At 41.7% G+C, this 24,474-nt stretch overlaps 1 protein-coding gene across 10 annotated transcripts in view; it reads left to right on the plus strand.

The window, feature by feature from the left end:
* Window positions 1–24,271, plus strand: part of LOC145350128 (formin-like protein 2) — a 231,968-nt gene extending 207,697 nt beyond the window's left edge. For 3 of the 10 annotated variants that reach the window (XM_080199069.1, XM_080199073.1, XM_080199077.1), the window contains 8 exons: window positions 684–752; window positions 2,325–2,405; window positions 2,537–2,666; window positions 5,374–5,537; window positions 12,156–12,257; window positions 14,424–14,522; window positions 16,375–16,498; window positions 22,493–24,271. In XM_080199069.1, the coding sequence (XP_080055195.1) occupies window positions 684–752; window positions 2,325–2,405; window positions 2,537–2,666; window positions 5,374–5,537; window positions 12,156–12,257; window positions 14,424–14,522; window positions 16,375–16,498; window positions 22,493–22,602 (879 nt within the window). In that variant the 3' untranslated portion in view covers window positions 22,603–24,271. Of the gene's footprint in view, window positions 1–683; window positions 753–2,324; window positions 2,406–2,536; window positions 2,667–5,373; window positions 5,538–12,155; window positions 12,258–14,423; window positions 14,523–16,374; window positions 16,499–18,171; window positions 18,297–19,345; window positions 19,440–22,492 lie in introns of those variants that run through there. The other 7 variants (XR_013888162.1, XR_013888163.1, XM_080199074.1 and 4 more) reach the window with 5 other exon arrangements.
* The last annotated feature ends 203 nt before the right edge of the window (window positions 24,272–24,474 follow it).

Here is a 24,474-nt window from a genome sequence, read left to right on the forward strand (position 1 = left end):
TCATGTCCTTTCTCAGCATATCCTGCCCATGGGACCACCTCCTATTGTCTCAACACTATTACAGTTACATTGCTCCCTCCCTAACAGCACTGTGAGTGTTCCTACAACACTTGCCCTGAACTGGAAAAAAGGCAACAGACCTTTCCGTGGTCCGCCCCTTGACTGCTCAAATTCCCGTGGTGGGCAGGACAGTAAAATTCGTCCCAGGGACTGCAGTGGTTGAAGAAAGCAGCTCATCACCACCCTCTTGGGCAATTAGGGATGGGCAATAAATGCTGGCCTGGCCAGTGAATCCCACCTCCCATGAATGAATAAATATAAAATAAATTCCTGATCATGCATTTCTTTATCCTGATGCTGAACAAACATTTCAATTCTGTGTAACTTATCCTCTCTGTCTCAAACAGCTATGAAGTTGAAGTGAACTTTTCAAATTAAAGTTTGCAAGAGATGTATGCAAAATATATGTATGTGTTATATATAGGATTTTTAATTAGTGGAAATTGTATAGATAAATATTCTAATGGTTTGTACAAAGAACTGCAGTTCAAAATAAGGTATCCACAAGACCTTTCAGATGTTCACATGCTAATCTAAAAAAAAGCTTTGTTCAGGGAATTAATAAGAATGCAGTGGATTTTCTCACCCTGGCCAATTATTAACATTTGCTGTTTTTGATTTAGCAACTCCATGCTATAATAGCAGCATCCGTATCAATAAAATCATCTCAAAAATTGAAGAAAATACTGGAGGTAAGTAGCAATAATCTTGATTTCTGACTATAAATAGACCTTGAATATAAATAGGACAGTAGTATTGCTGCAAATGAAGTTTGTTTTAAACTGTTCTTAAAAAATATATGTATTCCTATATAACAAAATATATATTTCCATTAACAGATTGGTCATAGTATTGCTAATGGTGAGTTGGAAGTTGTGCTGATTTATAACAATTAAGCTATCTCTGTGAGAGAGTGATGGGGAAATGTTGTAGGAAACAAGTGTGATACTTTGAGAAAAGGCATGCCATATGCAAGACTTTTAATACATAGAATTCTACATTTAATGTACTTTCATCATATTCCACACATCATGCTTCAGAATGTCAAAAAGACAGTCATTGCCAGTTATTTGTTTTTTTGGTCATAACAGCCTGCCTTCTCCCACTTGATCCACCCCTTTCGCAAGATAGAATTTGCCAAACATTTGTCACAACATTAAAACTGCATTGTATTGCTTTTCCACAAGGAATCTCTAAGCAGTGGCTTTAAAGAGAGACACCAGTCAATTTTAATGTTGCTCTACCTTTGCAGCTAAACACGAGTGCCTTTCAAACCCAAACTGCTCATGAAAGTCATGGGAGGTTGTTTAATAATATATTAATGGGGTGGCACAGTGGTTAGCACTGCTGCCTCACAGTGCCAGGGACCCAGGTTTGATTCCCAACTTGGGTCAGTATCTGTGTGGAGTTTGCACGTTCTCCTCATGTCTGCGGCGGTTTCCTCCAGGTGCTCTGATTTCTTCCCAGAGTCTAAAGATGAGTGGGTTATGTGGATTGGCCATGTTAAATTGCACCTCAGTGTGAGGGGAATGAGCTAGGGTAAATTCATAGGGTTATGGGAGTCGGACCTGGGTGGGATTGTGGGTGGTGTAGACTCGATGGGTCGAATGGCCTCCTTCTGCACTGTACGATTCTATGGTAACTTGCCTAAAAGTACATTTTAAATGTAGTCAATAATTTGTCACTGTTTTTGATTGGCTCAGATTTCCACAGTTAATCTGAAGATCTGGCTTCAGCCATTCTCTACTTATTTCACTGTTTCTCACTATAACCCTCTCAAACCTCGAATACATCTGCTGACTCACCATGAACAATGTCAAGGGAAATCTATTTAGTAATTGTTCAAGAATGCTGGTCTTCACCGAGTGAGAGATGTATTGATTTGGGTTCATTTAGAAGTGAATTTTTAAGGCTAGGATGGTGCAGCTCTCAATTCACTGTTCATATGTTTCATAAATAAGAAGAACATTCCAGCAGCTGAAAAGTTCTGTGGTGTTAAAAGATTATGTTAGTTTGAACAGTTGAGGTCAATAAAAATTGAGTCGCTATAAATTTTGTGCTAAAATGACAGAGCATTCAAGAAAAGCCCTATGTCACGAACTGAATTGCGAATGGATTAAATGGTACCTATCCCCAGATGTACTGCAGAAGTGTTAATTATTCACAATAAAATATCACCAGTGAGTTGTTGAGATGTATTGCAAGTTTCCAGTTCATCCAAGACTGTCAGTAGTTAGTAGCTTAAACTTTCTGTCCTTCTGCAGATAATTTTGGCACTTGGCAACTACATGAATAGCAGCAAGAGAGGAGCAGTGTATGGATTTAAACTGCAGAGTTTAGACCTGGTAAGAGATCCACTTTATAAACTAATAAATATACAGCTTTATAAATGAAAATGCAATGAAACTTTAATTTTATGTAAGATCAATTAATATGTTAACTTAAGAATGGTAATTTTCATTCTTTTCATTGATAGCTTTTAGATACAAAGTCAACAGATCGCAAACAGACCTTATTACATTACATAGCAAATGTCATTAAAGAGAAGTACCCTGATGTATCCCTCTTCTACAATGAACTCCACTATGTGGAGAAGGCAGCTGCAGGTAACTATGGACATTTCTCTTAAAGAAAATGTTGCTACGCCTGGAGAAGGATTTTATTTGTTCTGTTGGTATCTGTAGCTGAGTAGGTGGAAAAGTGAACTGTTCCCAGATCTTCACCAATGCTAGTGTTGAAGTAGCCAGTGGACTGTGCACCAGAACCAGCAGAGCTAACCGTATCTTGGCATTTGGCAATGTATCTTTTACCTCCTTCCCTTCTACTGGAGGAAGTCTAGTGCTTGGTTGTCACTTCATTTTGATCACATGACCAAGTCAGAAATTTGCTGTTTGGAGAGTCATGTGGAAACTTACATTCAGCCTTGTCGCAGTGGGGGTGGACCATAAGTTACAGTGAGCTGTTCAAAGGTCCATTAACTTCATAGGATCACAAGACATAGGAACAGAATCAGGCCACTCGGCCCATCTGCTCCGCAATTCAATCGTATCTGATATTTTTCTCATCCACATTCTCCTGCCTTTTCCGCATAACTCTAGATACCCTCATTAATCAAGAACCCATCTATCCCTGTGTTAAAGATATTCAATGACCTGGCCTCCACAGCCTTCTGCGGCAAAGAGTTCCACAGATTCACCACTCTCTGGCTGAAGAAATTCCTGCTCATCTCTGTTTTAAAGGATCGTCCCATTAGGCTAAGGTTGTGCCCTCTGTTTTAGTTTTTCCTACTAGTGGAAACATTCTCTCCATGTCCACTCTATCCAGGCCTCGTAGTATCCTGTAAGTTTCAATAAGATCCCCTCTCATCCTTCTAAACTCCAATGAGTACAGACCTAAAGTCCTCAACTGTTGATCATACAACATGCTCTTCATTCCGGGGATTATTGTTTTGAATCTCCTCTGGACCCTTTCCAAGGCCAGCACGTGTTTCCTTCGATATAGAGCCCAAAACTGCTCACAGTATTCCAAATGAGATCTGACCAGAACTTTATACAGCCTCAGAAGTACATCCCTGCTCTTGTATTCTAGCCCTCTCAACATGAATGCTAACATTGCATTTGCCTTCCTAACTGCTGACTGAACTTGCATATTAACCTGAAGAGAATCTTGAACAAGAACTCCCAAGTCCCTTTTTGCTTGTGATTTCCTAAGCATTTTCCCATTTAGAGAATAGTCTATGCCTCCATTCCTCCTTCCAAAGTGCATAACCTCACACTTTCCACATTGTATTCCCTCTGCACTTCTTTGCCACTCTCCTAGCCTGTCCAAGTCCTTCTGCAGCTCCCCCCAGCTTCATCAATACTGCCTGTCCCTTGACATATCTTTGTAGCATTTGCAAACTTAGCAACAGCGCCCTCAGTTTCTTCTTCCAAATCATTAATTTATACTGTGAAAAGTTGTGTTCCCAGCATCGACCCCTGAGGCGCACACACTTAGACACCGACTGCCATCCTGATAAAAAAAATCCCTTTATCCCCACTCTCTGCTTCGACCAGTCAGCCATTCCTCTATCTGTGCCAGGATCTTACCCTTAACACCATGGGCACTTATTTAACAGCCTCCTATGTGACACCTTGTCAGAGGTCTTCTGGAAATCTAAATACATCATGTCCACTGGTTCTCCTTTATCAAACTTTGTTGTTACCTCCTCAAAGAACTCTAACAGATTTGTCAGACATGATCTCCCCTTTATGAAGCCATGCTGACTCAGTCCCATTTTTTCATGCACTTCCATGACCGCATCATTAATAATGGACTCTAAAATCTGGCCAATGATCAAAGTCGGGCTGACCGGCCTATAATTGCCCGTCTGCTACCTCCGTCCCTTCCAGTCCTCTGGGCTCCTTTCTGTCAGTAAAAAGTCTCATAACACCAGGTTAAAGTCCAAAAAGTTTATTTGGTAGCAAAGTGGCTTTTGCTACCAAATAAGCCTGTTGGAGTTTAACCTGGTGTTGTGAGACTTCTTACTGTGTTTACCCCAGTCCAACGCCGGCATCTCCACATCACTCCTTCCTGTCTCCAACGTTTCCTGAAAGATCACCACCAATACCTCCATAATTTCCTCAGCTATCTCTTTTGGAATGCAAGGATGTAGTCCATTCGGTCCAGATGATTTATCCACCTTCAGACTTTCCAATTTCCCCAGAACCTTCTCCTTCAGCGAGTTGTGAGATACCACCGACATACAATTCTGCCTAATTTCTCTGCTCTACAACACAATGAAGAATCCAAAATTAGATGATATTGTAAATGTCAATTTTGTCATTAAATGTATTAAACTGCTAAAGAAAGTTGAAGATCCATTACACTGTATGATGCAGAGAAGACATGCTTATTGCATGTTTATCGCTGCCAGAGAGGAAATTATACATCAGCAAAGATTCTTAAACTCATTTCTTTGTTAGAAAAAAAAAGATTTTTCTTTAGGTACACTTTGGATTTTTTAAAATGTGAACAAACTAATGTGAATTGGACCCAAAAAAGACCAAGTTAAATTTGGAGAAATTTATTTTTTATTTGGAATTTTGCCAAGAAAAGCTATACTATTGTTTTTAAAAAGCTAATTGTTTAGTTGATTGGCCGGGTATCTGAATTGTACAACAAGTTTTAAAAATTGCCTATTTTAATCTGTAATCCTGTGTGATTTTGATCTAAGCATCATAATTTGTAGCAAACATATGTTTAACAGCACTTGATTGCATTCATAACATGTGAGGCACTGTTGATTCAGTCTGCTTTTGATGTTTTAACTAGTGTCCCTAGAAAATGTCTTACTGGATGTGAAAGAGCTACAAAGAGGCATGGACCTTACAAAGAGGGAGTACACCATGCATGAGCACAATGTTGTGCTAAAAGACTTTCTTAGTGCCAATGAAGGGAAACTGAAGAAACTGCAGGATGATGCAAAAATATCACAGGCAAGAATTCTTTTCACTAATTACTTTCACTGAGCAAACCTGGTTCAGAAAGCTAGAGTTTTAGCCAAGAAGAATTACAGTAAAATAGAATTTTCCGTATAGCCAACAGTTTACTAATTTTGGTATTTAAACTGCATAAATACCAGCTATTAATATTTCTGCTTGATGCCAGTTGACAGAACTAACTGAGGGATTTAAACTTCCCGTGCTATCCTGAGGACCTGTTTAAGCTGAAAATTATTTTTACAGTTCTTGTCCAATTTGAATCAAAACCTTGATTCATTTCTCTCTAAGTTCACCGACTGCAGCTCATGCACTGATTCTATGTGCTTGCGATTCCTGTAATCATGAGCATTGGTGTGCAACGGACACTGTTATCTCTTAACTTTGAGATAAGAGTTGTAGCTCTAGACTACCCGCAGTTGAATGTCTGTTGAATAGCCGACATGTTGCTAATGGTTTGGTCTGTTGCTAATCTCCAGACTTTACTGTTTATTGAAGCATCCATTGCAGAGAGCGAAAGGAGAACTTCTAATGGAATAAAGGCAATGGCAGAGATGCTAAACATTTGCCTTCTGCCTGTCTTCACAGAGGGAATTGGATTGCATTCTAAAAAGCAATAATGTGTAGGATTAGGGGAAGAAGGTAGAGGAAAGACGTAAAAAGAATTGCTCATTCAGAGAGCCAGTGCAGACACGCTGGGCTGAATGGCCTGCTTCTACACTCTGCTCCTCAGTGGGGAAATCAGCTTATACAATGTCCAGGAAGGTATGGGCTCTGAGTACCCAATTCATCATCTGTCAATTTAATTGGATAGAAGATCGAGAGCTCTCTTTTTATTTACAGCCTCTGCTATCTGAGGGGTTACATTTGGGAAATCAGCCCAAATATATCCTTTGAAGGATTTAATCGTCTAGCAACAACATTCTATATATATAATAGCAAGATCATAGAATATGACATTAAACTGTGTTTCACGAGGGCAGGTTGGAAACTTTTACCCTTTAAATTAAAGCAACCCTGGCACTGTAGGAAAAGCATACTGTTGCTGGCAAATATAATTGACTGCTGGATGCTGTCACCATCAAGGGCAGACTGAGATTTCAGCTTTTGTATCAGGCCAGCCGCTGATTTTTTTTGTTTTACTGCCCATGCTAACCTTCTCTTGACATTGGAATGGCAGCTAATACAACAGCCATTTAATTGGCAAAATACAGCTATGGGTGCCCCCCTCTCCAAAGCAGGATCAGCCCCCTACCCCCTCCCCTCTCACGCCAGGTTCTCTGCCAGCTAGAACAAAGAAAATTACAGCACAGGAACAGGCCCTTCGGCCCTCAGACCATTCAGACCGACTGAATGAAAACCCCCTACCCTTTCAGGGACCTTATCCCTCTATTCTCATTCTATTCATGTATTGTCAAGATGCCCCTGAAAGTCACTATTCTATCTGCTTCCATTACCTCCTCCGGCAGCGAGTTCCAGCTGCAAACTTCGTGCTGCTCTAGCTCTCCGCCCAACTGTACACTGAACCCATGAATGGGACTCAGTGTCCCCCTCCAGCCCCCCGTAACACACACAGCCCTGTATTAAAAATTGTCAAGACTTTCTGTAAAAGAAAAATACACAATAATGAAAAGATATCTTAATAATCGTCAGCAACTGTCCTGGAGCCATGGAGATTATTTAGAGCTAACACATGACCATTTTAGATCATACATGCCCTTGAAACTGTAACCCCCTTAGCAAACACCAGATGGCTCTGTGCCTCAAAATATGTGCTTAGCTGAGGTTTCATTTCAGTCAATTGGAAATATCAAACCAGCCACTTTTTTCCATTCATTCGATGTGGACATTATTGGCTGGGCTAGCATTTATTGCCCATCCATAATTGTCTATGAATTATGTGGGAATTTCATTGGGCATTTTAAAGTCAGCCATTTGCTGTGAGTCTGGAGTCACATGTAGGCCAGACCAGGTAAGGAACGAGGATTTTCCTTCTCTAAGGGACATTAACGAGCCAGATGGGTTTTTGAGACAGTCGATAATGGTTTCATGGTCTCATCATTAGACTTTTAATTCCAGATTTTTATTGAATCCAAATTTCACTATTTGCCATAGTGGGTTTCAAACCCAGGTTTCCAGAGCCAAGTCCTGGGTCTCTGGATCACTAGTCCAGTGACAATACCACTCCACCAGCGCCTTGGCTATATATTCAACTGCAGCAGAGATGGGTCTCTTTATAAATTTGTCGTTTGCAGCGTGTAGTTACTATAAGGGTGACACAGTGGTTAGAACTGTTACCTCACAGTGCCGGGGACCCAGGTTCAATTCTGGCCTTGGGTCACTGTTTGTATGGAGTTTGCACATTTTCCCCATGCCTGTATGGATTTCCTCTGGGTGCTCCGGTTTCCTCCCACAGTCCAAAGAAGTGCAGGTTAGGTTGATTGGCCGTGCTAAATTAACCCTTGTGTCAGGGAGATTAGCAGGGTGAATATGAGGGATTGAGGGAATGGGGCCTGGGTGGGATTGTGGTCAGTGCAGACTCAATGGGCCTCCTTCTGCACTGTCGGGATTCTATGATTCTAGGTGTCCGTAAGATGAATTGACTTGTGTCGTAAGTTTACATGGTGGAGTTAAGTGATTCATATTAATGTTCCATCAGTAGGGGTTGTTCAAACAGCACTGATTTTTCCTCACACCTGCCTGTGAACAGGTGTTCTCAGTTGTTTTTTTATTAAGAATATTTCCCAATCCCTCAGTTTTAGTGTGATCTGATTTCTAATATTAACCCCACAGCAAATTCGAGGTAGGATTGACTTGGAGAGTCAGTTTATTGCACACATTCAAATATCGTGAAAAGCAGGGTCCACAACTTCCCCCTCTGCATTCGTACAGTGAAGAGAGGGATAGAGAAAATATAGTTTTACAGTACAGAGACTGCAGGGAAAATAAAGATTGGTTCACCTGAGCTCCAGAATCGAAGTCCAACAAAGAACTTTTTCACGGAGATCAGCAGGCTGAAAACCAGTTTGCTGAAATCCGCTTTTCCGGTAGTGTTGAATTCAGAAGATGAAGTAGAGATGTATCAGTTTTGTAGGTGATGATGCAACATTCCCAGCAGAGTCAGGTTAGATGGAGTGACCAGTTAGAATCATAAAATATCTAAAGTGCAGAAGCAGGCCATTTGGTCCATCGAGCCTGCACCAACAACAATCCCACACAAGCCCTAACCCCGTAACCTCAGTATTTACCATGCTAATCCCACTGACACTAAGGTGCAATTTAGCATGGACAATCCACCTAACCTGTAAATCTTTGGAGTGTTGGAGGAAACCCACACAGAGACAGGGAGAACATGCAGACTCCGAACAGACAGTGACCGAGGCCGGAATCCGTGGTGCTGTGAGACAGCTGTACTAGTCACTGTGCCACCAAACTGCACCGTGGTCATCCCACCTGGCCAAGGCTTGCTTCAGTGTGGCCTCCCCGTCAGATGTTAAACAGCAAATTGGAACTTGCAGCTCAGGAAGGCAATTTTAACCTGCTCAGCTAACTAGTTTTAGGTCATGTGACCTTACCTCTCCATTATCTCTTCAACAAAGGGGATATGTATCCAGTGTCTGCAAATTGTCTTAGTGTTCCAGGCTGATAATGTCACATCCATTATGGGTTGAGAGAGGTTCTATTTGCTGAGGGTCTGGTGTTTGAGAAGGCATTGTCCCTGTAGACTCTCGAGCTCCTTAGCACAGTTTGACAAATGCAAATGACCTTCCAGATTTCCCTGTGCAGTTCCCCGGGTGGTATGGTCGTAGCATGTCAGACATAACAAAATGTGACAATCCCGAAACTGAGAAGTGAATTCTTCTGTTCTGGAGACTTTCAGATGATGACACACAGACAGACAGAGGGTCTGCCATCTCAAAGGCCCTTTGTTCAGCCGAACAGTCCAGTTTAAAAATAAGAAATAGCAATAAGGATACATTTTTATGCAAACATACAGGAGCATCGATCAGAACAATGGCCACTGGCACTTGTATTTTGCAGTGGCAATTAATTCAGAATTCAATGAATGAGGGAAGTGTGGGCAGTGACAGAGGTCATTGCCATTTGTAGGCAAATGGGGTTCTCATATATCTCATTGGTTGTTAAAAAAAATTAGGAACTGGGAAATACATTCAAACAAAACAATATAAAAGTACCCTCGACTGCACTTGATCTACATACAGATAATGAACAAATTTGCATTTATATTGTACATTTCATCCTTGGATGTATTTTTCAACCAAGTGAAGGACTTGCAGTATAGTCGGTGTTCTGAGGGAGACGTAATCAGCAATCAATTTATGTATATCAAGGCCCTACAACAGAAATGAGACAAGTTACTGAATAATCTGTTGGAGCTGCGTTTCAGAGGTAGTGCCACAGGATCTATAAGATCCACCGAAGAGGACAGATGAGGCCTTGGTTTAACATCTCACCTGAAAGCTGGTACCTTTGACAATGCAGTAGTTCCACAGGAATTCTGAATCCCTGATCCTCTGACTCAGAGGCAAGCACCGAGCCAAGACTGAGATTTTAAATGGAAAAATGCATCAAAGTAAACAATTTATAATATTCCTAATTTATGTCGCACGGCTAGGATTCTCCCCCCAAAAATTCAAAGTCCCAAATGCGCATGAAAACAGGATTAACACCCACTGTTTTTTTTTTAGTGGGGTGTTTAGAATGGATTTCCCCACATTCTGAGCAATTCAGAGTGCCCCAGCAGGATTCCCTCTGGAAATCGGGGATGGGGGGAGGTGGGGGGCGTATTCTTGCTGGAGAGGCTGGCAGCATAGCGCTGAGTGGGTCACTGCGGATGTGCTGATTTGTCAGTGCTGAGTGGTGCATATTCAATGCCCCCACATTACTGGCCTCCTGATCCCTGGCCAGCCCCAAGACCCCACCACTCTTACAATCGCTGGCCTCTCGGATCTGTCCAGGAAACCCTGATGTCCTGGCCAGCCTCGATTTCCCCGCAAACCATTCACCCACCACCCCGCACCCCCACCCCCAAATCTCCTCCACCCCAGCCAGTCACTGTCCTCTGTCCCTCTTCATGCGATCTCAAGCAGTGTAACAGTGAACCACCCACACTCCCGCTGAATGCCTCCCAATACGCCCCAGCCCCTCTGGCCCTCCCCTGTTGGCACTGCCTCGTGTCCAGTGGAAGTGCCAAAGTGCCATTGGGCATTGCCAGTTTCCCCCTTGGACAGGGCCAGGGAGCCAGATTAACAACCCCCCCCCTTACCCCCCTCAACCTCTGGGGTGGGGTCCTTCATGGCCTCTGTTCCCTCCAGCGGAGTTAGATCGCCAGTTCTCCATTCAGGGGGAGCGGTAGCAAACTCCGCTGGAGTGAACACTCCTGATGGAGTGGGTTGGCGATATTAATGGGCATGGAGACTTCAATCCTGAGTCCGCTAATGGGATGCAAATCCTGATTTAAATATTGAAATCATCTGTGCTCCAATTTCCGGCATGGAGCTGATGACACTAAAAATCTTTGCTGTCGAGATGCGCGGAGTCCATGGCGCCCAGTGGGAAGCCCGTGAAACGGCCTCTGCTGATGTGTCCTGCCCTGGCGCGTAGAAGAATGAGGGGAGATTTGATAGAGGTGTATAAGATTTTGATGGGTATAGATAGAGTGAATGCAAGCAGGCTTTTTCCACTGAGGCTGGGGGAGAGAAAAAACCAGAGGGCATGGGCTAAGGGTGAAAGGAGAAAAGTTTAAAGGGAATATTAGGAGGGGCTTTTCCACATAGAGAGTAGTGGGAGTGTGGAATGAGCTGCCGGATAAAGTGGTAAATGTGGGGTCACTTTTAACATTTAAGGAAAACTTGGACGGGTTCATGGATGAGAGGGGTGTGGAGGGATATGGTTCAAGTGCAGGTCTGTGGGATTAGGCAAAAAATGGTTCGGCACAGACAAGAAGGGCCAAACGGCCTATTTCTGAGCTGTAATTTTCTATGGTTCTATGGCCTGTTGCTCTGCTAGAGTAGTGCAGCGGTTTGGGAGAATCACCCTTGACATATTTAATAACATCATTCGGATTTAAAAATAGTCTTAATATTCATTACACAACTGCTTGAAATGTCTCCTTAATTTTCTCTAGCATATATGTGATCATAACAAAATGTAAACTCCACTTGAACAGTTTTGATGTACATTCTTAGGTTCTTTCCTGCACTCCATTTTTATTCCAACCTTTCAATTTCAAGATTATTTATGGTACATTACAAGTATGCCTGTATGCAAACAAAACTCATGTAGTTTAATAATACATTTGTGCAACATATTTAGGCTGGAGATTTAATGGACTTGTCGACACATTGGTTTTCAGTTTGAGTTGATAACTCTGCAATAAACAATAACTATATCTCTGCACATTTAAGAGGCTTAAGTGAAAGAAATGGGATTAAATGCTTGAGTCATTAAATTGTTAAGTATACCAGAAAGTTGCATTAATATTTAATTATTCTACTTTGGAGTTACATGATTTTTCTTCTAACTTTATTTATCATGCATTTTTTGAGCTTTTGCTATTTTAGTCTTAATGTTTCATCTTTATATGTTACGCAGGATGCCTTTGATGAGGTGGTTAAATACTTTGGAGAGAATACAAAGACAACCCCTCCATCAGTCTTCTTCCCTGTAATTGTGAGATTTGTGAAGTCATACAGGGTAAGAGCTTTTCACTGTTCAATGTTGCACAAGATTGAGCAAGATTTGATGTTGATTGTTGATGTGGGTCATTGACATGATTGATATTAACTGATTGCAACCATCATATCTTCAACTGTGATGAAAACAGAAAATGCTGGGTATACCCAAGCAACCTCTGTGGAGAGGAGAACAGAGCTAACATTTTGAGTCCAATGATTTTTTTTTGGAACAAGAGCTATTAGATTTGAAACGCTCCTGGTCATGACTTCCAGGTTCTCCAGCGTCAGATTTGGGGGGGTCCCCCAATGATGTGTTGGGAGTTCCCAGGTAAGAGTTTACCCAGCAATTGTCCAAAAGGGCTAAGCTTGCCTGGATAATTGCACTGGGCTAGGAACCATCCAATAGAACTGATTTTAAATCACTAACTTCAGATGGTTCTGCTAGTTTCACACTCATAAGAACAAAAGAAATAGGAGCAGGAGTAGGCCATCTAGTCCCTCGAGCCTGCCCCGCCATTCAGTAAGATCATGGCTGACCTGAAGTGGATCAGTTCCACTTTCCACCTGCTCCCCATAGCCCTTAATTCCCCTGGCTATCAGAAATCTATCTACCCGTGACTTAAACATATTCAACGAGGTAGCCCACCACTTCAATGGGCAGAGAATTCCAGAGATTCACCACCCTTCTTCTCTCAGAGTTCCTCTTCAAGTTATTCTTCAAGGCTTCTCAAGTCACTCATAGTTATTCTGAAAGAGTTGGAAGGAAAAAAGGCACTTCCAACTTCAGACTAACTATTTTAAAGACCCTGACTGAACCCTGCATGGGGCCGCTGACTCCCAGGGTACACCTACATACATCCTCCAAATAAGCACCCCATCAACATGGAATTCCACCTCCCCCCACCTTCCGGAACTGACCCTGAAACCCCCTCCCCCTGAACTCCACCCAACCATATTTCCTTGACACAAGCGACACCACCACACCCTGCAGAATGATACACATCTAGCCCAACTCTCCCCTGACCCAACTTCTCCTCCCTGCACACTCTTCTATTTCCTGACTACCACACATTGCCCCCTCCCCACCCCCGCCATATTCAACTCCACTGCCTCATGTCCAACCTGATTCCCATGCCCTCCATATTGGACTTTATCCCTCCCAGCCCACACCTCTACCCCCTGCCCATGGCCAGATCTGACACCCTTCCCTCATCAGGAGGGTTGAGCAAGGCAGGAGAGAGGAATTCAAGCGCGGCTCAGTGAGTGTGGAGGGCAGTCCACCACTGATTACCACTCTGAGGTGGTCACAGGCAGTGAATCTGCTCGTCTCTCCGCAGATGCTGCCGGACAGGTTGAATTTTTCTAGCACTTTCTGTTTTCATTTCAGATATCTGGCATGGCTTGTTCTTGTTTCAGATATCTGGCATTACTGTGTCAACACTGCTGTGTGTTTATCAATCTTTCCAAGTCTTACAGGGAAGGTGATAAGTCATTAACAAACTATCATCAATACAGATGATAAAGATTCTGAAACGGTAAGTTTCTAACACATCTTTAGGGTAAATTTATTCAGCTCACACTCCAGTGAAGAATACTTCAACAGATTGGTAATGGGTGGAAGGGTTATAGAGATAAGAAGCACATCAGCCATGATCGAATAGTCAGCAGACTCAATGGGCCAGATGGCCTAATTGTGCTCCCATGTCTTATGACCTTGAGGGTTGGAGCTGCAGCATTATACTTACCCTCTTAATTTAGAGAACTTCAGAAGGCAGTAAAGAACGGTTGCTGATTTTTTTAACACATAATTTAATTCATCACTTTCCAACTTTTTGTCTCAAATGATTGTACAAATATAAAAGTCTAGCATATCTGAGGACGATTATTTACACATTGAAATGATCTAATGGAACATGCAACTTGAACTGGAGCCTTGGGGGTGACTGTGGACTGGCATTTATTCTTCCCTATAAAGCAAGCAGATGTGATGGTGACAGGAGGGAGAGAAATCAGCACGAGAGCCAGCTCAGATCATTCAGTAACACTGCTGTGCAGCCGCAGAATGCTCGGACTGTAATCCTCACAGCCATTCAGTCATGCCATTAGCTGGAAATTACGATGTGACAATGAAGAGTTGTATGAGAGGAAAGAATGGTGTCACAAGATGTGTATCTTTTTTTAATAGCAAGCAGATCAGGACAATGAGCTGAGGAAGAAGCAGGAGCAAGCACTGTTAAATAAAATCCTCGAACAGGAAGCCATGATGGAACAACAGGATGAAAAGGTAAAATAATACTAACTGAGGATGTGATTCAAAATTTATCTTTTATTTGATCATTAGAAGAGGGCATCACAGACAGAACCAACATTTGATGCCTATTCCTACTTGCCCCTGAAACTCATGGAATCCCTACAGTGCAGAAGAGTCTGCACTGGCTCTCTAACAGAGTATAATACCCAGCCCCTCTCCCCCCACCTAATCCCGTAACTCCACACATTTAACACGGCCAATCCTGCATATCTTTGAAATGTGGGAGGAAACCAGAGAACCTGAAGGAAATCCATGCAGACACGAGGAGAATGTGCAAACTCCACACACGGTCACATAAGACCAGAATTGAACCCTGGTCCCTGGCACTTGGAGTACCAGAGTTTACCATTGTGCCATTGTGCTGCCCCAGAAGGTGGTGGTGAGCTGCCTTCTTGAAATGCTGCAGTCTCTGTGGTGTAGGTATACCCACTGTGCTATTAGGGAGCGAGTACCAGGATTTTTGACCCAGTGACAGTGAACGTATGGCAATATAGTCCCAAGTCAGAATGGGGTGTGATTTGGAGTGAACTGGCCTGATGCCCTTGTTCTTCAGGCAGCAGAAGTTGTGGGTTTCCTGGAAGGTGTTGATGAATGAGTCTTGATGAGTTGTTGCAGTGCATCTTGCAGTTGGTACGCATTGCTGCCGCAGTTGCTAGCGATGGCGACAATGAATATTTAAGGTAATGGATGGGGTGCCAATCAAACAGGCTGCTTTGTCCTGGGTGGTATAGAACTTCTTTAGTGTTGCTGGAGCTGCACTCATCTTGGCAAATGGACATTCCTGACTTGTGCAAGATAGATGATGGAAAGGCATTGGCAAGTCAGGAGGGAAAGCACTCATTCCAGTAAACCCAGTCTCTGACCTGTTTCTGTTCTTGTAGTTTCAGTATTTATATGGTTGGTCTAGTTAAACCTCTGATCGATGGTGAAGCCCCCATTCCCACAGGATTTTAATGGTATAATTGGTGATGATAATGTCATTTCAGTGACAAGTGCAGGTCTTTAGGTTCTCACTTTTTGGAGATGGCCATTGCTTGGCACTTGTGTGGCACGAATGTTACTTACCAATTACTAGCCCACGCCTGAATGGTGAAGAAATAATTATTGCCTTTGCTGGATTCAGGATCTTCAGATCTGTTCTGAATCTAGCCCAGTTAGCATAATGGTTGTATCATACAATACAATGGGTGCTACCCTCAGCATGAGATTTCATCTCCGCAAGGACTATGTGGTGGTCATTCATACCAATATTGTCAAGGACAGATGTACCTGAGATAGTAAATTGATGAGAACAAGTCACGTAGGATTTTCTCTCATGTTGGTTGTCTGACCATCTGCTGCTTGCCCAGTCTAGCAGCTATGGCTGGCATGGTTAGTAGCATCTTTTGACTATTGAGTTTGCCAGGGAAAGTCTATGCTTCAGGCTTTTCAAAATGGTGTTCAAAGTGGTGGGAGCACTAATTCGTCAGCTGAGAGGGTGGTAGGTGATAATCAGCCAGTAGTTTTCTTGCCAATCTGTGACCTTATGCCATGAGACTTTATTGGGTCTGGAGTCAATCCTGAGCACTCCCAGTGCCACTCATTTCCAACCATATCTCTTCTCTGGTGAAGGGACAAGATATATCAGGGATGCTGATCGAGGAGTTAGGGGACATTGATTTTGAAGCAAAATAATAATAAAGAATTTTGAGATATTGTAAAAATTTTGGATCAGTGTTCTGCAAATGCCAAATATTAATCTTCACACAGTGTTCAGACCATGCGTGGGCAGAAAATCTAGCCACAAGTTTTGTTTTTAATTGCTGCTCTTTTTGTTACATTTTAGTCTCCATCACATAAAACAAAGAGACAACAACAGGAGTTAATTGCAGAGCTGAGGAGGAAACAAGTCAGAGAGCACAGACAGGTGTATGAAGGAAAAGATGGGGCCATTGAGGATATCATCACAGGTAAGGCGAACCCAGACGGGCCATGGAAAATGAGGCTAAGCTTCAGTAAACTCTGATCCTCCTCAGTTCTCCATTGCAAAGAGATGCAAGCTCATTCACAGTGATATCAAACCTGATGTAATTTTTCAGCTTTAGGTATATCTAATATCTGGACTTCAAAAGACCATAGTAAATGGCATTATTGTCTTCCGTTTTCTTCTTCCTTTTCAACCCTTGTGACTACTTGTCTATCCTCTTTCATCATGGAGGGTAGGATGACCCAAGCCACTGGCATTCTCATAAAAGGTGGCCAGTGCCATCCACCCTTTGTTTAGTCTATAGGAGATAATCTTGCTGGTGGGTGGGGTGTGGTGTGGCGGGGGACAAATAAAGTTTGTTTGGAAATAATTTAAGATGTTCAAGAAATTTGATTTTGTAGCCCAAATCAGGATAGGTGGATGATAGATGAGAGCTGCATATATTTGTAGCTGATAGATTTGAGTACATGGCAGCCAGGGTAGGAAGTAACTAACCTGGTGCCAGGTCTCCAGCAATAAAGCTTGATGCTGGCAATTGAGGGTGAGTGGAGAGAAGTCTTTTCGGATGATTTAATTCCTGTAGCTCCTCACAGTGAAACTGTCAGATCACAGATTCAGTCAACTTGAAAACCATTCAAGTTATCACTATTTTCAATCACAAACTTAATCTGTTAATGAGGTGAATAAGTAAAGTCCAAGGGATTTTTAGCTTTTTATCACAGTATGCATCTGTCATATCTCTAATTGTTGATTGCATTCAGAATTGGTTTTGCAGAAGATACACACATCAGGTTAAATCCATTAGCGGTGTGAAATTTGACACAGTCCTTGTAAATTGGAGCATGTGTGTGTCAGTGAGGTATAAGCTTCACCGAATACCCAGCTAGAAATATTAAACTGCTCCATGTGCAGGGGGTAGATGTGTGGGGGCAGGTGGTGTGCACTAAATGAACTTGGTGTTTTTAATCTTTATTTCAGATTGCAGTTAAATCATAGAATCCATAGATTCCCTACAGTGCAGAAGGCGGCTGCTTGGCCCATTGAGCTTGCACCAGGCCCCATCCCCGTAACGCCACGTATTTACCCTGCTAAACCCCTGACACTAAGGGGCAATTTAGCACGGCCAATTGACTTAACCTGCATATCTTTGGACTGTGGGAGGAAATCAGAGCACCCAGTGGACTACTTTAATCTTTGCCAATAGTATAAAATGGATAATATTGGATAGGCTGCGTACCGTATACCCCACTTGATTTTGGTACTGCCTGTTTTACACTATCATTGTCAAAAATTAATATTATTCCATATATGTTTAACATTCAATGTATTCTTCATTGTAATTAATGTCTTACCCTAACACCAGATGAGTTTTTGTAAGTTCTTTAACTGCTCATTTGAGTAAATGCATGATGTAATTGTGTAATATTTGCTTCACGATTAACTCTTTAAAATAAGTGCTAATACATACCTTGTCAATGTGAAGGATTGTTTACAGATTCCAGCAATTGATGTCCCTTATAATGCTTTTTAACAAAATCTATTTATTTAATGATCTAAAGTTAGCTGTACTTATTAACTAACCATACACCAGGACACTAGTTTGTTTGCTTCTTACTGTTTCCTCTTTGTCTTGTTTGGCTGTTATCTTCCATGCAGTGCTGAAGACCGTGCCCTTTACAGCCCGAACAGCCAAACGTGGCTCTCGGTTCTTCTGTGAATCAGCTTCCTCTGAAGATTCCCATTACTAAAATATTACATTTTAACAACTGAAGCTCTTAAAGGTTGCCTTTTTTAAAACAAAATACTTACTCCTATTTTTTTTCTCTGGCCATGTGAAATAGCTCAAAGAATGAGAAGGGGTGTTACTTTTTGGGAATTGTTTGATGCTCATTTTCCATTAGGGTTGCATGTTTAAAGTCACTGAGGACTTTTATTGTGCATTCTGGCTGTTTCAAGTGCATTGGTATGGTATTGTTATATTGGCTGTTTTTATACATCACTTCATTGCTACTCTGTGCTCGTGCTATTCATTCTTGCTGTAGCTGGGTCATTTTAATTAAATGTTTGGTGCTGCGGATGGAAGTAGTGCAATTGCCCTGCATGAAAGTATTATCATTTTTGGATTTTGCAGTCAAGCTAATGCATGAATTGGAAAGTGTTTGTATTTTTGGGCATTTTTGCTTGCTTGCTTTTCGGACTTCTCTCACCTTTGAGTCATGTTTAATATGTGCATAACCTAAGCTATGGTAATTTGCCAATGTATGCTGTGGCTCTCTGGCTTATATGTTTTCATATGGATTTGCACATTTTTTGAATGAATTCAACCAAAATGCTTGCATCGAATGACTTCTGGTCAAGAATCAAAACTAAACATGATCACGAAAGCATTTCATCTAACACAAGCATGTACGTCTCAAATTTATTCGATTCTAACCGAATGATCATTAAAAGACCCAATTTTGCTAATCTTACCAACTATGATCACTTAACGAAACTCTGTAGTGTTACTTTTTTTTGCCAACTTGGAAATTATGATGATTTGTGTTTAACTCAGTTGCAGTCATGTCCTGTCTTGTTGAATTCAATCTTCAAAGCAGCTTGTGAATTTCTTTCAACGAACTGAAATGTGAACGTGGACTCTCTCCTCTATTCTGCTTCTGCTGTATCTGCAACAGCTGTCAAACCTGTTCTAACCTCTCCTTTGGTGGCTATTCTGCTGCAATGGCTAACCTGCACTGGAAGTCTGGAACGCTAGAATGAGAGTTATTGACTCCACTTATCTCCCTCTTTAAAACAAAATTTAACCATCCTTTGTGTTTTTTCTGTTTAGCTCTAAAGAAGAATAATATCACTAAATTTCCAAATTGTCCCTCGAGGGTAAGGAATGTTTCTTGCACAGCGGTGGCGGAGGACGCATAGAGCTGGCAAGCATTGCTTTTTCTTGCTACAGCTATACAATGGCAGACACGTGTACAATGTCCACATGATAACGCAGAAGGCTTTCTCAATTTGTCATTACTGGAGAAAGTTCATATTTTAAGATTGAAACGTTTCTTCCTTTCAAACACTATCTCGAGTAATGTCAGTGGGTAGCAGCTCTGTTAGGGATCCTTCCTGTGCTGGTTCTCCCACTTATCTCCCCTAACTTGAGAGGAAATTATAGTGCAAACAACCAGGGGGCGATTCTCTCAAAGAAATTATGTGTGTCAAATTCGCGGGAAAACTGGAGTTAATCTCACACTCTCTGCACTGCAGAGGCCTCCGGTGCAAAATCATTAGGTTTCAGGGGACGCTGCCTATTCCCACCCAGGTGGCTGGAACCAGCAGGCCTCTGCGCATGCGCAGTGGTCCCGAACTGTCCACCTCCCATTTACTGTGCAGCTAAATCACTGGCCAGCCCATGAACCCCACAGTGCTGCCTCCCACAACTCCTCCACAGCCTGATCGCACCCCCAACGCCCCCCCACCACTTTGAGAAAACTAGCACGGCGGGGTGGGGCAAAATCACCCCCACTCATTTGCTCTCTGTGGATCTTCCATTGAAGTTATGGTAGACAAACAGGAGAATCCATGTGGAATGTTCCTCATACACACCTTAATCTTCATTATTGTCCTGTGGAAATTTACTTTTTGTGATTGTGTGAGATTGGGCAATTTGAATCAGAAATTGAAAGAAATGTTCAGTGATATGGAAGACATGGGTAAATCACCTCCAATCTAGATTCTTTAAGGTATTGAAAAGTGTGCCTCATCCTATACTGCTCCTCAGCCGCATCTACTTAGCAAGGTTTGTTTCCTTCACCCCTGAGGGTTTAATTAGAAAAATGGAGTATTAGTTAATTCAACTACTCATGATAGTGAAACTTAATTAGGTGATGAGGGTTTTACAATGAGGTAAATTCTGGAACTCTCTACAGCGTAGGGCTTGATCTTTCTTCTTGGATCGGGAAACTGATGTTGGGTCTGTGTCTGGGTCTTGATACTACTCCTTATGAGGGGAGGGGAAGTAGTCAGAGCCCCTAGAGTTGAATGGAGGCAGTGGTTGGGCCCAAGTGCAGGCCCCATTTAAGCAGCCTTAGCTGCTGTTTGACTGAAGGAATGAATGCACTTGTGATGGATGAGGAAAGGCAGAGGCCTGGCACTTGGGGCTGGGCTGCCCCTCCGTATTTAGACTCCTGAACTTTGGAGTCGACCTTGAAGCAGGCGAGAGGTCCTCTTTTCGGGAGGGTGACAGGAGAAGGCCACCCACCCGGACAAAATTGGCATGGATTGAGCTTGTCAAAACTGTCAGCCGACAAAGTACAGTGGGGGAACAACTGGATCCAGTGCTGTAAAACATTCGATGACCTTGTTCACACTGGCAGGGTGAGTGCAACGCCAGACCCTCGTTACAGCCCTCTGGGTGTTCCAACTTTCAGCAGACAATGCACTTTCCATGTGGACAAAACGCGCGTCCAGGGTACTTACTGACTCCTTAGTGCAAAAAATTTTTAAAAACGCTGGGTCTTGTTTCAACAAAATTTGTGCATTTGAGCTGTTTAAAATCAGTTTCTATGCATACCATTTCAACGTGTGCTCCTTAAAGTTACATTAATAGGTGCCACTTAACACGAGAACAAGAAATAGTAGTAGACCACGAGTCTACTTTAGACGGGAATTAAGTCACGGGTAGATAGGTTTTTGATAGGCAAGGGAATTAAGGGTTATGGGAAGAAAGCGGGAAAGTGGAACTGATCCACTTCAGATCAGCCATGATCTTATTGAATGGCGGGGCAGGCTCGAAGGGCTAAATGGCCTACTCCTGCTCCTATTTCTTATGTTCTTATGTTTACTACACAGCCCAGCAAACCTGCTCCACTATTCAATATGATCATGTGTTTCAACTCCGAGCTGTCTCATGTATCTCCACCTGTAAAGTGGTAGCAATGATTGGAAGAACTCGAAATTAAGCAAAAAAAAAATCAAGAACACATTTGGTAATCAATTATTGATGCTTTGTTTTCATGGTCAAGGAATGAGAGTTGTAAGTAACGGAGACCCACCCATAAAATGGAAAAATAGTAAAGGCGAGGAGAAATTTAATATATGTAGGGTAGGACAATGGTTAGCACTGCTGCCTCACAGCACCAGGGACCCGGGTTCAATTCCGGCCTTTGGTGACGGTTTGGAATTTGCATGTTCTCCCCATGTCTCCGTGAGTTTCCTCTGGGGTGCTCCAGTTTCTTCCCACAATCCAAAGATCTGCAGGTTAGGTGGATTGGCTATGCTAAATTGCCCCTTAGTGTCCAAGCTGTGTAGGGAGATTACTGAGGTAAAAACAAGGGGTTACAGGGATAGTCTATTGGAAAGTCTCGATAGGCTGAATGGCACACCAGCATTCTATGGTATATTTTTCACAAAATTTTACTGCAGACCATAAAATGTACTTGATTGAAGTATATTTGAACTAGAATGGATGAAAGTATAATGCAATGAAATGGATTGCTTCAGAGTTCAACAGTGCATGACCTGTCAGAAATGATTGTTTGCAATTTATTGAAAATCATAACCTTTTAATTACTTTATTTGCTGAACCATAAGACACTATTTTTCTGAAAAAAAAAACTAAAATTGCCAAGCACCTGATGCCCAAGGGTTATGGCCAAATATTTTATATTGAAAATCCTGGTGCATCCTGTTGTCCAGTAAATACAAAGTTGGCCCTTTTTCGAAATAATCCAGTTAAAAAATCAATGAAGGCTACGCAATCCACCCCCCCCCCCCCCAAGGAAAATCGCACTTTGAGATAATTATAGCAATAACAGGAGTTACTCAATTCTACAGTACTTGGAATGGTTATATTTCTCATTTGTACTTGACTACTCTCTGGAATTGATCACTTCACACAAGCTGCTTTGCGAGATTGTCTTCTCATTACATTTGATTTTTCTCTTCATTGCTTTTACATCACCTTAACATGGTCTTCATTTCCACACAGATCTTAGGAACCAGCCGTACAGGCGTGCAGATGCGGTGAGAAGAAGCGTGAGGAAACGTTTTGATGAACAAAATTTGCGCTCACTGAATAGCACTGAATTGGCATTGTGATGGAGAAGGAAAGTGTTGAGAGTATGAGTGCGTTTGAATGATATGGTGTCTGCATGAAGCGTGCATTGTTTGTTACCATGTTTAACTACTAAAGTGGCATGCTGTTGGAAACTGGGGTGAGGACAAGAGGAAGAATCACAGGCAATCTGTGTGGGCTAGCAAGATGTATTCAGCCCAAGCTAAGTGCCTCAATGTAAAATTTCCTCTCAAGCTACACAGCACAATATTGCTGCGGCGTGTAACTGTTGACATAACAACTAAGTTTTATTATATTCAATAAATTTTAACAAAGTTGTAACCTAAAATTGTGATCTCTAAACTGTTTTACATATGACATGAAATTGTTGAAGCCAAGAAAAATGAGTAGAGATGCTTGTTGTTTGGTGGAAATGAGGAATAATGCATGTGGAATCGCTTGCCATAATGAACTGCTAAGGCAGTTATGTTATTGCGTTCATTTGAAGACTGCACACTGTACTTGCATTGCACAGAATTTATACTGGCACTGTCTAACCAAGGCAGTGAATCCGAGTGGAATTTGGTAATTTAAATAGAAAAGCATAGGTGACCAATCTACAACGATCAAAATACTATCTCGTTTCCCAGCAATATCAAAGTGGAATGCTTTGTGAGGACAAACAATGAAAGAAAATGTTACGTACTCACTGAATATGGACTATTGTGAAAAAACTTGTAGATAAGACTAAGGTATTAACCCCCCTTAACTAAACAGTATTATTGAGCATCTGAGGACCAAAAGTAGAAATGTTACTGGACACACAAAGGTGTAAAATTGTACATTAACAATTTTCAAAGGTTGAACTAGAAATGAAATTCATGGACTTCTTTGAATATGTACCCATTTGGCTTATTTTAATCTCCTTGGTTGCATTGCCTCACCATGTTGATTGTAAAGTTTATTGTATAGTATTTAACCACTGAACTCCTTCCTGTTTGCATTTGGCTCATGTGACCCACTTGTGACTGGCATTTTTTTTTGTTTTGAACGATGTGTAGTTATATTTAGATAAAACTGTTCTAAATGTACAGATATTTTGCTAGGAAATCAATGCATTTTTATGGTTTTTTACAGTTTGATTCACTATAGCCTCTGGGTAATATTGTACATATTGTTTAAAAATATTGCGACAGCCTGTGCTATACAATTTGAATGTTATTTTAACTTATAGTTGTTTTTATATTTAACTAAAAGGACAGTGACCAAGGCTTGGTTTCTCATTATCAGATTAACTTCTGCTTACAATTTCACTGTAAACTTAGTTTTAAAGTCATCTGCTTTATATTATTTCTACATGGTATGTATATGGTGCATAGAACATGCCAAGATTGTGTATTTTGTTCACTGGCAAGCAAACAAGGATGTTGACAATAAGGAACGTGCAGTGTTCAATTTTAGCTATGTCTTGGGTCATCTGACCATAAATTTTGTGTTATTGCACAGCCTTCAAATTTTAAATTGCAAATTTGAGTAGAAGAATTTAACGCTGTCCTGGATCAGTGACTGGAATGTTGGCATGTTCTGCTCATGTACTTTAGTTTCCTGCTTGTTGCCAAAATTAGAACTGTTTTAAGAAAAACTATTAAAATAGAACCCAGATTTGTTAATGGCATTTGGTCAAATAAACACCTTTACACTACTACGTAGAAATTTGTGGTTGAAATCTTCCTGAGTGTACTTCCTGTCAGTAGTCACACAGACTTTCACAGCTACATCTTACTGGTGGGATGGGATAGAATCTCTCTCTCTGCCTGACCCCCCTGCCTTTACTCCAACCATGATCCATCTCCCTGTGTCAGGGTTATTAATTATGCAGGGCTGGATTCCCATTATCCGAAGAAACACAGCACCTA

This window comes from Carcharhinus amblyrhynchos, chromosome 11, assembly GCF_965287045.1.
Source record: "Carcharhinus amblyrhynchos chromosome 11, sCarAmb.v2.hapA, whole genome shotgun sequence".
Taxonomy (NCBI): domain Eukaryota; kingdom Metazoa; phylum Chordata; class Chondrichthyes; order Carcharhiniformes; family Carcharhinidae; genus Carcharhinus; species Carcharhinus amblyrhynchos.